The 16,660-nt window shown below is 40.1% G+C and overlaps 1 protein-coding gene across 1 annotated transcript in view; it reads left to right on the top strand.

Moving 5' to 3' along the window:
* The window catches only part of TBC1D15 (TBC1 domain family member 15), a 188,127-nt gene that overhangs the window by 160,060 nt on the left and 11,407 nt on the right, over window positions 1-16,660 (top strand). The window contains exons 10-11 of the mRNA XM_069764594.1: window positions 7,518-7,612; window positions 11,238-11,354. Coding sequence (XP_069620695.1) covers window positions 7,518-7,612; window positions 11,238-11,354 — 212 coding nt within the window. The remainder of the gene's footprint in view (window positions 1-7,517; window positions 7,613-11,237; window positions 11,355-16,660) is intronic.

Below are 16,660 nucleotides of genomic sequence, written 5' to 3'. Positions count from 1 at the left end.
TTCTGAATTGCCGGCTTTTCTTCTATCTATCTATCTATCTATCTATCTATTGTATTGTGTCACTGACATCTATGTATCTATGTATTCTATGTGTATATATCTATTCTACAGTCTCTGTGATTAAACTGTATGCGGCACATGAATTGCTGACTTTTCTTCTATGTAATATCTGTGTGTGTTTGTCACTGACATCTATACATCTATGTATTGTATGTGTACATATCTATTCTATCCTATTCTAACCTGTCAGTGTGATTTTACTGTACGCGGCACATGAAACGTGGCTGTACGTGGCTTTTCAAAGGATCTAGAGCAGGGGCGGGAAACCTCAGGCCCCCGGGCCATTTACCGCCCTTGATGACCTTTTATCAGGCCTCCGAGCAGATTCTCAGGGACCGCATTCTTGGGAAGGGAGCTGTATTTTGATTATAACCAGCTCATTAATTTCTTCTTGCTCTGTTAGCACACACACACGCAGTTCACTACTGAACACTGAAGGGCATGCAATGAAAGATTATGTCCTGACACCAATGCCAGAGTCAGGATGTACTTTGTGGGCCCTTGGTAGAAAAAAGATTCCCCACCCCTGATCTATAGGTATGTTTCTACAGGAAGTAGTTTTTTTTTACTCTAAGGGCACTCAACTTTATTAGCATGCACAGAGACACAAGATGGCAACAAAAATGCAAACCAAAAATGCACCAAAACATGAGTTTTTGCCTCAGCTTCTTTCCTGTCAAGAAATCAAGTTTTGCTGCAGAAAAAAAAATGCAGCAAAAACGCTCAGTGTGAACTTACCCTAAAGAGGATGTTAAGACTGCAAATCGGTAAAGCTTTACTAATCAGTGGACGTTTAGTTCCTTTGGTCAGTCCACAAAAACAGACCCCCAAGGCAAATCTTGTTACCATCTAACTGGAGAATTAATCTCCAAGACATTTGCTGCCCTTTTTAACATTAATGTTTCATTATATCCGAAACATAGATGGAATCTGCACCTAATAAGCCACTCTCTTTATTAATTATTATAAGTTTATAATCTGGTCTTACTTAGCCCCTCTCTAAATAATGTAATTTTGGTTTCAAATCTGGATTTACTTAGCCCTCCGTAACTAATGTAATTTTGATTTAGAATCTGGTCTTAATTAGCCCCTCCCTAAATAATGCAATTTTTTTTTAGAATGTGTTTTTTCTTAGCCCTTTCTGAATAATGTAATCGTGGTTTACAATCTGGTTTTAATTAGCCCCTCCCTAAATAATGCAATTTTGTTTTAGAATGTGTTTTTTCTTAGCCCTTTCTGAATAATGTAATCGTGGTTTACAATCTGGTTTTAATTAGCACCTCCCTAAATAATGTAATTTTGGTTAAGAATCTGGTCCTAATTAGCCCCTCTTTAAATAATGCTATTTTGGTTTACAATCTGTTTTTACTTATCCCCTCCCTAAATAATGTAATTTTGGTTTTGAGTCTGGTCTTAACCCCTTAGTGACGGAGCCAAAATTTTGAAATCTGACCAGTGTCACTTTATGTGGTAATAACTCTGCAACGCTTCAACAAATCCCAGTGATTTTGAGATTGTTTTTTTGTGACACATTATACTTTATGATAATGGTAAATTTAGGTCAATATGTTTTGTGTTCATTTATAAAAAATATCAAAAATTTGAGAAAATGTTTTAAAAATTAGCAATTTTCAAACTTTGAATGATTATCCCTTTAGTCCAGATGGCCATACCACGGCGAACCATTAATAAATAACATTTCCCACATGTCGGCTTTACATCAGCACCATTTGTAAAATGTTATTTTATTTTGTTAGCATTTTAGGAGGATTAAAAATGTAGCAGTAATTTTTCATTTTTTCAAGGAAATTTACAAAATTTATTTTTTTAGGGACTTATCCATGTTTGAAGTGACTTTAGGGGTCTCATATATTACCATTTTAAAAACAGCACCCCTAGACATATTGAAAACTGCAGTCAGGTAGTTTATTAACTCTTCAGGTGCTTTACAGGAATTAATGCAAAGTGGCATGATAGGAATGAAAATGTGCATTTTTACCACCTAAATGTCTCTAACTTCTGAACAGAATATTACAGCAATCAGACTCTAAGGCCACTATTTGGTCATGAATTACCATGGCAAACATCAGGACCACAAAATCAAGATCTGAGAACACCAGTTTGGTTAAATAGGAAGCCCCCACACTCTGTTAAAAGTTTATAATGATGTCACTATTGACAGCAGCATCTAAGGGGTTAAACAGAGTTGGACTGTGCAAATACTGATCGTGGCTGATGCAGCAAGTTGTCAGCTATAGTGTGCAGCCAACAGCTACTGGATTGTCACCTGTATGGGGAGGCTATTCTCTTATATCTCAGGTCAGTTAAAAGACGTATTGGCAGTCATTAAGGGGTTAATTAGCCCCTCCCTAAATAATGTAATTTTGGTTTAGAATCTGGTCCTAAGTAGCCCCTCCCTAAATAATGCAGTTTTGGTTTAGAATGTGTTTTTTCTTAGCCCTCCCTAAATAATGTAATCTTGGTTTGCAATCTGGTCCTAATTAGCTCCTCCCTAAATAATGTAATCTTGGTTTGCAATCTGGTCCTAATTAGCCCCTCCCTAAATAATGTAATCTTGGTTTACAATCTGGTTTTAATTAGCCCCTCCCTAAATAATGCAGTTTTCGTTTAGAATGTGGTCTTACGTAGCCCCTCCCTAAATAATATAATCTTGGTTTGCAATCTGGTCCTAATTAGCCCATCCCTAAATAATGTAATCTTGGTTTACAATCTGGTTTTGCTTAGCCCCTCCCTAAATAATGCAGTTTTGGTTTAGATAGTGTTTTTTCTTAGCCCTCCCTAAATAATGTAATCTTGGTTTGCAATCTGGTCCTAATTAGCCCCTCCCTAAATAATGTAATCTTGGTTTGCAATCTGGTCCTAATTAGCCCCTCCCTACATAATGTAATCTTGGTTTACAATCTGGTTTTGCTTAGCCCCTCCCTAAATAATGTAATCTTGGTTTGCAATCTGGTCCTAATTAGCCCCTCCCTAAATAATGTAATCTTGGTTAACAATCTGGTCCTAATTAGCCTCTCCCTAAATAATGTAATTTTGGTTTTAAATCTGGTCCTAATTGGCCTAAGTAATGTAAGCTTAGTTTACAATATGGTTTTACTTAGCCCCTCCCTAAATGTAATTTTGGTTTAGAATCTGGTCCTAATTAGCCCCTCCCTAAATAATGTAAGCTTGGTTTACAATCTGGTTTTACTTAGCCCCTCCCTAAATAATGTAATCTTGGTTTACAATCTGGTTTTTCTTAGCCCCTCCCTAAATAATGTAATTTTGGTTTAGAATCTGGTCCTAATTAGCCTCTCCCTAAATAATGTAATTTTGGTTTTGATTCTGGTCCTAATTAGCCCCTCCCTAAATAATGTAATTTTGGTTTACAATCTGGTCCTAATTAGCCTATCCCTAAATAATGTAATTTTGGTTCACAATCTGGTCCTAATTAGCCCCTCCGTAAATAATGTTATCTTGGTTTGCAATCTGGTCCTAATTAGCCCCTCCCTAAATAATGTAATCTTGGTTTGCAATCTGGTCCTAATTAGCCCCTCACTAAATAATGTAATCTTGGTTTGCAATCTGGTCCTAATTAGCCCCTCCCTAAATAATGTAACCTTGGTTTGCAATCTGGTCCTAATTAGCCCCTCCCTAAATAATGTAATCTTGGTTTACAATCTGGTTTTGCTTAGCCCCTCCCTAAATAATGTAATCTTGGTTTACAATCTGGTTTTGCTTAGCCCCTCCCTAAATAATGTAATTTTGGTTCACAATCTGGTCCTAATTAGCCCCTCCCTAAATAATGTAATCTTGATTTGCAATCTGGTCCTAATTAGCCCCTCCCTAAATAATGTAATCTTGGTTCACAATCTGGTCCTAATTAGCCCCTCCCTAAATAATGTAATCTTGGTTTGCAATCTGGTCCTAATTAGCCCCTCCCTAAATAATGTAATCTTGGTTTGCAATCTGGTCCTAATTAGCCCCTCCCTAAATAATGTAATCTTGGTTTACAATCTGGTTTTGCTTAGCCCCTCCCTAAATAATGTAATCTTGGTTTACAATCTGGTTTTGCTTAGCCCCTCCCTAAATAATGTAATCTTGGTTCACAATCTGGTCCTAATTAGCCCCTCCCTAAATAATGTAATCTTGGTTTGCAATCTGATCCTAATTAGCCTCTCCCTAAATAATGTAATTTTGGTTTTGAATCTGGTCCTAATTAGCCCCTCCCTAAATAATGTAATCTTGGTTTACAATCTGGATTTGCTTAGCCCCTCACTAAATAATGTAATTTTGGTTTACAATCTGGTCCTAATTAGCCCATCCCTAAATAATGTAATTTTGGTTCACAATTTGGTCCTAATTAGCCCCTCCCTATATAATGTAATCTTGGTTTAGAATCTGGTCCTAATTAGCCTCTCCCTAAATAATGTAATTTTGGTTTAGAATCTGGTCCTAATTAGCCCCTCCCTAAATAATGTAATTTTGGTTTAGAATCTGTTCCTAATTAGCCCCTCCCTAAATACTATAATCTTGGTTTACAATCTGTTTTTACTTATCCCCTCCCTAAATAATGTAATCTTGGTTAACAATCTGGTCCTAGTTAGCCCCTGCCTAAAAAAATGTAATCTTGGTTTACTACCTGGTCCTAATTAGCCCCTCCCTAAATAATATAATACATAGTAACATAGTAAGGCCGAAAAAAGACATTTGTCCATCCAGTTCAGCCTATATTCCATCATAATAAATACCCAGATCTACGTCCTTCTACAGAACCTAATAATTGTATGATACAATATTGTTCTGCTCCAGGAAGACATCCAGGCCTCTCTTGAACCCCTCGACTGAGTTCGCCATCACCACCTCCTCAGGCAAGCGATTCCAGATTCTCACTGCCCTAACAGTAAAGAATCCTCTTCTATGTTGGTGGAAAAACCTTCTCTCCTCCAGACGCAAAGAATGCCCCCTTGTGCCCGTCACCTTCCTTGGTATAAACAGATCCTCAGCGAGATATTTGTATTGTCCCCTTATATACTTATACATGGTTATTAGATCGCCCCTCAGTCGTCTTTTTTCTAGACTAAATAATCCTAATTTCGCTAATCTATCTGGGTATTGTAGTTCTCCCATCCCCTTTATTAATTTTGTTGCCCTCCTTTGTACTCTCTCTAGTTCCATTATATCCTTCCTGAGCACCGGTGCCCAAAACTGGACACAGTACTCCATGTGCGGTCTAACTAGGGATTTGTACAGAGGCAGTATAATGCTCTCATCATGTGTATCCAGACCTCTTTTAATGCACCCCATGATCCTGTTTGCCTTGGCAGCTGCTGCCTGGCACTGGCTGCTCCAGGTAAGTTTATCATTAACTAGGATCCCCAAGTCCTTCTCCCTGTCAGATTTACCCAGTGGTTTCCCGTTCAGTGTGTAATGGTGATATTGATTCCTTCTTCCCATGTGTATAACCTTACATTTATCATTGTTAAACCTCATCTGCCACCTTTCAGCCCAAGTTTCCAACTTATCCAGATCCATCTGTAGCAGAATACTATCTTCTCTTGTATTAACTGCTTTACATAGTTTTGTATCATCTGCAAATATCGATATTTTACTGTGTAAACCTTCTACCAGATCATTAATGAATATGTTGAAGAGAACAGGTCCCAATACTGACCCCTGCGGTACCCCACTGGTCACAGCGACCCAGTTAGAGACTATACCATTTATAACCACCCTCTGCTTTCTATCACTAAGCCAGTTACTAACCCATTTACACACATTTTCCCCCAGACCAAGCATTCTCATTTTGTGTACCAACCTCTTGTGCGGCACGGTATCAAACGCTTTGGAAAAATCGAGATATACCACGTCCAATGACTCACCGTGGTCCAGCCTATAGCTTACCTCTTCATAAAAACTGATTAGATTGGTTTGACAGGAGCGATTTCTCATAAACCCATGCTGACATGGAGTTAAACAGTTATTCTCATTGAGATAATCCAGAATAACATCCCTCAGAAACCCTTCAAATATTTTACCAACAATAGAGGTTAGACTTACTGGCCTATAATTTCCAGGTTCACTTTTAGAGCCCTTTTTGAATATTGGCACCACATTTGCTATGCGCCAGTCCTGCGGAACAGACCCTGTCGCTATAGAGTCACTAAAAATAAGAAATAATGGTTTATCTATTACATTACTTAGTTCTCTTAGTACTCGTGGGTGTATGCCATCCGGACCCGGAGATTTATCTATTTTAATCTTATTTAGCCGGTTTCGCACCTCTTCTTGGGTTAGATTGGTGACCCTTAATATAGGGTTTTCATTGTTTCTTGGGATTTCACCTAGCATTTCATTTTCCACCGTGAATACCGTGGAGAAGAAGGTGTTTAATATGTTAGCTTTTTCCTCGTCATCTACAACCATTCTTTCCTCACTATTTTTTTAAGGGGCCTACATTTTCAGTTTTTATTCTTTTACTATTGATATAGTTGAAGAACAGTTTGGGATTAGTTTTACTCTCCTTAGCAATGTGCTTCTCTGTTTCCTTTTTGGCAGCTTTAATTAGTTTTTTAGATAAAGTATTTTGGTTTACAATCTGGTTTTAATTAGCCCCTCCCTAAATAATGTAATCTTGGTTTACAATCTGGTTTTAATTAGCCCCTCTTCCATGTGATTGAATATGGTATCATGGCGTCCCTGAAAGTCTCATTCTCCAACATTCTTCAATATTCTCCAGTAAAGAGAAATATAAACATCTGTCTGGACAATCCTCCATTATATTTTAGATGACACCATACCGTTCTTTCTGATTGTTTCACATTAGGATACTCCCTGTAAATGCCTAATTATTCTGTTGTTAATTGGATAGATAAAGTAAATGCTTGTGTATTAAAGTTAGCCACTTCATTCTGGGCAGGTGTTGGTTTATCAGTTGTAGCTTATGAATATAAAGGATTACGCATTCATTGCATTCACATCGTAAGTGCATGTTCTTCAGATTGTGGGGAGACGGACCTACTCTGCATTTATGGCTCATTACATTCAATAGTTTTATTCAGCATTGGGCAGACTGATCAGATAGGGAAGAGGAGAAAGTAATTTGAAGTCAAATAAAACCTCCACTTTCTCACTTAATTCCATTAACCTTTTTTTTCTCGTCATCGGTGCTGTATAACAAGGATGGGGAGTAATCTTTTTCTCTTGACATTTTTATTAGGCCTGACTTCCACATTGTAATTAAAGTGCCATTTCATGGCATTGTCTATTGTTTTATTTTCAGTATCTTCAAGGAGAGCACAGTGTAAACTGATAATACGATTTATCTTCCATAAATGCATTGAGGCCTAATGTGATATTCTTTAGTTGAGCAACGTGTTTTGGAAATGTTATTGTTATAGTCTGCAATGGCATTTCTGCAGTAATTAATTTAATTGCTATTTTTTTCCCCTTTTCAGAGATGAATATTTTCGAATGAAACTGCAGTGGAAATCCGTAAGTGAGGAGCAAGAAAAGCGCAATTCAAGGCTCAGAGATTACAGGAGTTTAATAGGTATTTTCTGGCATGTGACATAACAGAAATATTGTCTCGTTAAGATAATTGGCGTGTCCATCTTTTGAGTTCAGTTTTACAGATTATTTTTAAAGTTGACCAACTTTCTGGATAAATCAAATTACTTATTTTCACTGAGATACCACCAGTATTCTGAAATATTACCTGTATTCTAGTCCAGAGCTGAATTTATAGTTCTGTTACTTAAAGGGGTTGTCCGGTCTAAAATGAAAATTCTGCCATTTTTTAACCCCACCAACGCATGTGCTGTGTGCTGCAAGGATTCAATGATTTTCTGAGCCGCGAACGGGCTGCACCCACTAGACTGCTTTTGTACAGGAGAATGCATGTTGTATACACCATCGCCGTTCCTGGCTCCGTTACCGGCGAATCCACGCAGTGAACAGTGCGTGCGCTGGGGGAATTCCGAAGTCTGCAGTCACACAGAATGACTACTGCAGACTTTTTCATTTAAACCGCACCACCCCTTTAACAGTAACAGTCATATTTTCAGACATCCTTAAAGCATTATTGGTTTACATTACCTAATTTGCGGCATGAGATGACCGCTGATTGTTAGCGATGCACACTAGATCGCTCATTGCACGTAAGCATGGTTTTCGGCAGCACGAGTCCTGTTTACTCTTGTTGTGCAGCACAAAAGCACATTCATCTAGTAATCGTCAGCCTGTTACATTGCAAGATAATCGTGAACCCACTTGTTCATTACAATCATTCAGCATAAATGCACTTCTAGTGGAAACTTTGTAATCTGATTTTGGCTGCTTGCTTTGATCTCTCAGTACCTGGAATGTGGCTGTGGAACACTCCATAGGATTGGAGTTGTGGCAATGCATTCGTCGTCCCTGAGACTGATGTAGAATGCCTGGCACCATACTTTGGTATCTCCGACAGACCTTAGACAGTAATAAATGGAGCAGTGACACTCAATAACTTGTTATCACCTATCCTAAGGATACATCATAACTTGCAATGTTGGGAGTAACCCTTGAAAAGCTTGCTTAACAGATTTGCAGGACCCTAGTGCATTGGCCACATTGGTAAACTGTGGCCTCTAGATCATAGCCCTGCGAACATCCTCTTAGGCTACGTTCACATTTGCGTTGTTGGGCGCAGCGTCTTCGACGCATACCGACGCATGTGTCATGCGCCCCTATCTTAACATGGGGGGCGCATGGACATGCGCCGGTATGAGTTGTACTGCGTTTTATGAAGCATGCGTCATATAGACGCACAAGACAGGGCGCAGAGGATGCTACTTGTAGCGTTTTCCCTGTGCCGAAATTCCTGATCTGTAGGATCTTATGACAACGCATGCGTCGCAAAATGCTGTGTTGTGTACATGCGTTGTTGGTTGCATCGTGTCGCCGATGCTGTGCCCAACAACACAAATGTGAACGTAGCCTTACCTTCCAACATTTCTGGAACTTCTTCTAACTAAGTAGGACTAACATGACCCCATGCATGCATTACAAGGATGACTACATGCCATGTCCACAAAGCAGAAGGGGCACCAGGATACTGGGGGGTAAGGGCTCTGGTCCGGTAGTCGTGGACAACCTCTGTGGCCACTAGATCAGGGTTCTGCAAATCTTTTTGGTCAACTCTACTAAACCCCCATTATACAATTGGACAAATAACATAATAATTTAAGCTTGCTGTACAGGTTCTGATGTAAAAAACCTACAGGCTAAGTGATAAAGGTATTATCATTGTGGTTCCCATCACTTGGAACCCCCATGATCACAAGAATGTAGGTCCAGTGTCCCCAGATTGACTGGAGCAGTGATCATGCATGTGCACTATCCCTCCATTCTTTGTCTGTGACGCTCTGAGAAGACTGAAGTACTGCCCATATAGCTGGACATCTAGATGTAAATTATCAGTAGGTGCTTCCTTCTTCCTCTCTTTTACCATTAAAAGCTATGTCTTTTTTTTTTTTTTAATTTAAATAGGTTTTTATTAGCAATAAATGAAGAAGAACATCACATTCTCATCCACATTTCAATATGTTACATACATTTTCTTATTTTAAAGAAACCCCGACATACCCATAACAACCCTCCCCCCCCCCCCCCCCCATAGGACAGCTCATCCCCAATCTATACTCCCCTGAGGTCGCCAATGCCTCAAGTAATTCTCACCTATCCGAAGCTTATAGTTCCCAACTTCTATTACTCCTATCCTAACTCAAGCCATGGAGACCACATTTTATTAAACATTTCTATTTTCCCCCGTCTCTTATAAACCCCTTTTTCCAGCTTTAGACCGTGTTGTACATATTGAAGAAATTCCCTCCTCGCAGGTGGTTCTACCTTTATCCAATTTCGTGCTATCACTTTCCGAGCCATATATAGCAACCTAGCGATTGCTATCTTCCAGGTGTTGTCCACTCCTATTTCATCCACATATCCCAACAAGCATATTATCGGATCTCTAAGGACTCTACATCTGTACGCTCCTTCCACCCGACTCAATACCACCACCCAAAAAGCGGCCAGTCTAGGACACGTCCACATCATATGATATATTCCTGCATTCTCACTCCCACACCTCGGAAATTCAGAGTTAGCACGCAACCCCGCTTTGTGTAACACTTCCGGAGATTTATATACTCTCTGCAAAATGTAGAGCTGTAACAGCCTGTACGGCTCACTCAATGATAATCGCGGAACCCACTCCAGCACCGATTCCCAGGTTTCATTCTCCACCGGGCCCAAGTCCCTCTCCCACTTAGCTCTTGCCTTTATAGGGAAATCTAGCAGATACGTGTGCATAAGGTCCTTATATAGGGTGGAAATAACTCCCCTTGTAGTCCCGTCACCACACACATACTCCAATACTATGTCCTCCTGAATCCCGATGTCAGCACTCTTGTTTTGAGCCCCAAAAGCATGTCTCATCTGCGCATACTGATATTCCCCTGTGGGCCTCAGACCAAACTCTGCCTGCAATTGGGAGAAGGGTTTTAATACTTTAAAAGCTATGTTTACCTTGTTAGCCATTTTTTAATCTTTGTCCCAGTGCATCTAAAATAACAAATGAAGCGTGTTCTATGTTCTCATGCCAATCTGTGTGTCTGTCTATTTGCATTTCTTTTAATTAAGACAGTAGAGAAAAAAAATGTTGTGAACAGGGACGATCTTGGTAGAAATTGCTTCGAGGTGGGTTAACGGTTTTCTAGACCCTCATAGTTTGGATAAAATCATAATATTCATTCCAAAACCGCATCGGTGAAACCTTTTTTTTTATGGTAATGAAATTCACAATTTCGACAGCCTGTTAAATATTTATATTATCCCTTTTACTTTTCCCATTTTGGTGCAGTTCTCCTGATTATTTAAATGTAACTCTTGCACATTAAAGTGGCTTAGATCACGGAATATTTGATCAGCATTATCTGAGTATTATGCACTTGTCTAGTGGACTTCAAGTAGCAGTGCCCTCGGAATGATGTGCCCTGTAATGTATTTTTCTCTGCTGTCATTCCAAGCTCTCCGACATAAGTGTGCCAATACTCTGCATGTGGAAGATATGGGTTTGCTGTAAATGAGCAGTTCATCTCTCAAATATTTAATGTCATTTCCTTTATCCGTCATGTTAGAAAAAGATGTGAACCGCACAGACCGAACAAACAAATTTTACGAAGGCCAAGATAATCCTGGATTAATTCTACTCCATGACATTTTGATGACGTATTGTATGTACGATTTTGATCTTGGTAAGTGGATGTTCATTACTCTAGGAAAAAGTGTCTTTACTTTTAATTAACTAATCTAACTTTCTCTCTGCCAGTCTGGTCTGTGTGTATCTTCCATTAGTTTTCTATATTTCTCTGGTTTGCAGCATCTTACGTGGATGGAAGGAGAGGGCTCATTTCTCATCATGGTGACTGGCTGTGACAATTGGCAGGCTCTGTCCAAACTCTGTCATCTGTCACAATTCAGCAGCAAATGTGTTATTTCTATGGCTCTCAGGACAGGAGACAGAATGTTGATTTCTCACTATAGTGACAGACAACAAATGTGATCGCCGGAGAACGAAATAAGATCAGAAATGATAACGCTTGTATTGACGACTGTGGAAGCTAGCATTCTTCTGGCGTTGAAACCAATGTTCTGCACGTAGCCATAGAAAAAGAACATTGCTTCCATCTAATAATGGTTACGCCCCATGATGATGAATGCCCAATGTCAGACTTTCGCTTTTATCTTGTGAAATGTGTAGCTGACCGCTAGGCTGTGTAGTTTTGTGTGGGGCTTGACCAGTTCCTTTCAGCCTAGATGAAACCACCTTTTCTCAAATGCTGTTCTTTTAGGAGTTGATCAGCCTTGTTTACAGGTATCAGACAGATAAATGTAAAATACTTAAGCAAATGAGTAAAAGTCACAGTAATAGAAGTGTATAAAGTGTAACGGGGTCTACTAAGCTGGGGTACCTCTTTCAGTACCACCCCGTCTTTCAGGCTGGAATTCCTTGATTACTTGAGAGCATATAAAAGCTGACTTCTATTCCACGTATTTCCAGTCTAAAAGAACACACTTTATTTTCAGCACACAGAATATATAACACAGATACACAGGGCCGGCCAATAGGAAACCAGCTGGCCAGACATACATTACAATAGCCGCAGGGGGCCGGAGCCTGCCGCTATTTACTGTGGGAATTACAAAGGTGGGGGGAGGTCAGAAAGAGAATATCTTGTCCAGGGGCGCAGCCTGTGGACTGATGCATTTCACATGGAAACTATTATACATACATATACTGCATAACATTCTTGGTGCTGGGGGGTTCTGTAACATAAAGCATCTTGCATTCATAATTGTAGTCTAAAGCTGGTCATACGCATGAGATAGGTGTTGACTGATCGATGCTTCTGCTGATCATTCAGCCATCTTGGCCTCCTCACCTATACACAGGAGCGATCATTCTGCCATGCGCTCCAGTCTTCTCTATAAGGCTACTTTAACACTTGTGTTTTTAGCAATCCGTCGCAATCCGTCGTTTTAGGCAAAAAACGGATCCTGCAAATGTGCTCTCAGGATGCGTTTTTTGCCCATAGACTTGTATTAGCGACGGATCGCGATCCTTCGTGTTTTGGTGGACCGTCGTCACAAAAAAGTTCAATGTAACATTTTTTTGTCCGTCGCGTCCGAAACTCCGCCCCTTCCTCCCCAGACTTCAGAATGGGCAGCGGATGCGTTTGAAAAACTGCATCCGCTGCCCACTTCGTGCACAAATTTCACAACATGCGTCGGTACGTCGGCCCGACGCTTAGTGACGGACCCGTACCGACGCAAGAGTGAAAGTAGCCTAAGGCTGCTTTCACACATCAGTTTTTTGCCATCAGTCCCAATCCATCAAATGTTGAAAAAATCGGATCTGTCATAGATTGTGAAAAACTGATGGGACGGATCCGTTTTTCCATTGGATCCGACTAGCTCATCCAGCTAATTGGATCCTAAAAAAATCGGAGCATTGTCAGTTAAAAAAAATGGAATCCGTTACCAGCCATCGGCTTCCATTCTAGCAAACGATGGATGGCGAAGGACACCAAAAACGTTACTATGTCCGTTTTCTCTGGCCGCCGGATAAACAATTTTTCACGGATCCGGCGAACGACAGATGAAACGTGAGGCCAACTATCGAAATCCTCCCTAATACAAGTGTATGAGAAAAAAAACGGATCCGGCGGCAACATTCTCCAGATCCGTTTTTTTTTCAATATTCGCCGGATTGTGACTGATGTCAAAAACTGATGTGTGAAAGCAGCCTAATAGAGCTTCCAGCAGACATCTCTGGCAGGGGGCTTATCTCAAGAAAACAAAAGGATCAGCAATCCAAAATCTCATATGCCAGAACCTTAACTCCCACAATGGTCAGTTGTCTGAAGTCCCAATACACACTGGACAGTTGTCTGACATGGTCAATATCAGCAGGTTCAGCTGACATTAATAAGTATGGGATGCTTAAGCATTTTTGCTATATGCACATATTTTCTTTTTGGTATTCATTAATGTGAATGTTGGGCGCTATACACTTTTTTATGACGGATGCATACCTCAGTTTTAGAGTTGGTGCAAATCGACTGGCAGGAGCAAGTCCAGCATTCAGATCAGTCATTTCTGACTACTTAACAAGAGCCTGAGAATTGCCTCCTGCTTCTGCCAGGGCTCTTGTTTTGATTAGCCGGGCTGGCAAAATGTCACCATTGCAGATGAAGAGCCACAGATCCTGGAATGTAGGAGGCGGTTCTTTGGGCTTCCATCCAACAGCCGGATATTACTGACCTGGCCACTTGGATTGTGTCCTGCCAATCAAGTTACACCCAGTCGGCAGTCTTCCTTGGCATATGTCACTGTGTCACCAATATACAGTGCAGTATACTTTAAGTCGTGGCCCAGTCTAATACGCTTCCATATGGTAACAAGAACGCTATTTAAGCCTCTGCCAGTGGCCTATGGCTTTGATCCCTATATAAATTGCGAAAGTTCCTGGCATATAGACTGAACTCACTGGCATAAGGCGATCTAATTAGAGCACTGCTTTGAAATATGCCACCTAATTAAACATGGTTGGAAACCAAATGCACCCCTTTATTTCGCAATATTCCCTAATGGCAGTAGTCTCTGTCTGAAGGATAGTTGCATCCCACCACACTGTAAAAAGTGTTCTGGAATGATGTTGGCTTGGCCTTTAGGTTCGCACAACCTCAATCCAGCATGTGTGGGACACGTTGTAAAACAAGTCCCACTTGACAATTATCAGGATTCCACAGGACACCTCCAGTGGTCTTGTACAATCCATGAGTTGTGCGGTTCAAACTGTTTTGACACAACAAATGGGACCTACTAAATATTAAGCCCAGTGTAGACCGGGTATAATGATTAGATATACCGTATGTTAGATCCCAAACATGTCAGTCCTGATATTTATGTGAACGGCAACTGTCCCCTAGTGACTGCTGTAAAGGGGCATAAGATGGACTCGTATGTGCTTAAATCGAGGTTTATGGGAGTTGTGCAATGAGCCAAGTACACTTGTTTATGGTCTTAGGTTTATCATTCCACAACGGTTTCTGGTGTAATAACTCATCCTCCTGAGCGTTAATAAAGCTACAACATGAGACCCAACCCAGCGATTTGGTAACCTCATTGATAGCCCTACTGTTATTAGGACCGGTTTACTCCTGAGGCACTGACATAAAGGACTAGTGCCTGAGGTGTGTTTTTTACGTGGTTGTTACACTTAATTAGTGCCTGGTATAAAGCTTTAGAAGATGGAGTAGCGTAAATGTTATTCATGTTTCCTTTGATCCAATTTCCATCTGTTAATCCTTTCGGTGCTGGAGGGGGCTTATTGGCTGATTAACTTAGAGTGTCCTGGTGAGTGTCTCAGGCCTTTCAGCAGTGGAAGTGTTAAATACCATGCTGAGATGATTTATCCAGATCACTTGTGCTGTAATGAGAAATTGATTGTTTTGATATTATCAGGCCGACATTCAAATCCTCCTCTTTGTAACAAAGTGCTGGGCTGTGACGGTGTTGTGTTATACACCTATGTTCTCTCTTGTTTTTGCCTCGGTTGTGGCAGAAAACGTGGGTGCCGGCCCAAACAAATACAATTTACGTTCATTTAAAAGTCACAATCTTTTAAATCAAATAATAATGCATGTAATGCTATTATTCGGTTTGATTTTTTTCATTAATATTTTTAAGTTTGTACATAACAAGCTCTGTTACAACAGCCAAATATTGCCATATATAGCGCCCATCTAAGAAGCAGTAATGATGACTGACCAACAAGACGGAATAATAGATAATGGACAGAACGGGAAGAATCCTTTTGACTCTCGTAATAGCTGGGTCTCAAAATAAAACGTTACAAATGTAAAACAAGTTCAATTAGTGAAAAATATTTTTCCTTACAGATATTTTGGAACGTGTGCAAGCAACGCAGTAATTGATACAGCGCCGGATTCCGGGTCTCTGCAGCAGTAGTGCAGCTTTTAGATTACATGGCAAAAACCTGCTGACAGATTCCGTTTTTATTTTTTGGATTGTATGAATAGAGCAGCAATATTATAGTCCCAGAAAACCCTCTTGATGGTCATCGTTCTGGAAAATATTGGAATGCATGACCTAAAGCTTCAACCACTTCCCGACATGTGACTTACATGCACATATATCCCTCCACCTGCAGATGTAATACATGCAGTTGGTGCCAGATGTTTTGGGGCAGTGACAGAATTGTCATAATTTAGCCTCTGCATATCAGTACAATGGATCTGTAAAAAGCCATCAAAATGATTGAAATGTACAATTTCAGCTTTAACTCAAGGGTTTTACAAAAACATTGCAATAACTGTTTAAGAATTGCAACCATTTTTTACACAGCACCTCCATTTTTGCAGGCTCGAAATAATGAGGCAGTTGACTAATATGCCAATTTTTTTGTCTGACATGACTATCGACCTCATTATTTCATGGCAGCTAATGGGACTGGAGGTGTTTCTGCCATGTAATCTGAAGACAGCAGGAAATAGAGGCTGAAATACAGAATTCAGGGATATGTCACTTGTCAAAGCGCCTTCTGTTTACTAAGGATTTATCACTAAGAGATTAACATTGCTAAACTCCACTAGTCCGACCACACTCCCTCCTTTGATAAGCAGCTCACTGTTTATTGACTTTGTACATGGAGAGCCTGGTAGGGGCGTGGTTAGCTTTCTCAGCTCTGCTGCCTTCTAAATCTAAAAGTTTTGATTGTGTCAGAACTGCTGCACCCAGCAATATAAGTAATACATCATTGGAATCAGCTTCACTTTACCTATATCATGCTGCTCTCAGATGAGGTAGCAAAAACCTGCGACAGATTCTCTTTTTAAGGTGCAAACCAATAGTAACCCTCAAGAACAGAATGGCTAGATTGGACATTGCTGGAAAACAAAAACAAAGTTTTGGAACAAGTTCTATGGGCAGATAAAACCAGGATTAACATATACTTCTATCCCAGTCTTTTTAGTAT

Source organism: Ranitomeya imitator, chromosome 4, assembly GCF_032444005.1.
Source record: "Ranitomeya imitator isolate aRanImi1 chromosome 4, aRanImi1.pri, whole genome shotgun sequence".
Taxonomy (NCBI): Eukaryota; Metazoa; Chordata; class Amphibia; order Anura; family Dendrobatidae; genus Ranitomeya; species Ranitomeya imitator.
The sequence above is the reverse complement of the archived record's forward strand: the minus strand, read 5'-3'. Positions and strand labels throughout refer to the sequence as shown.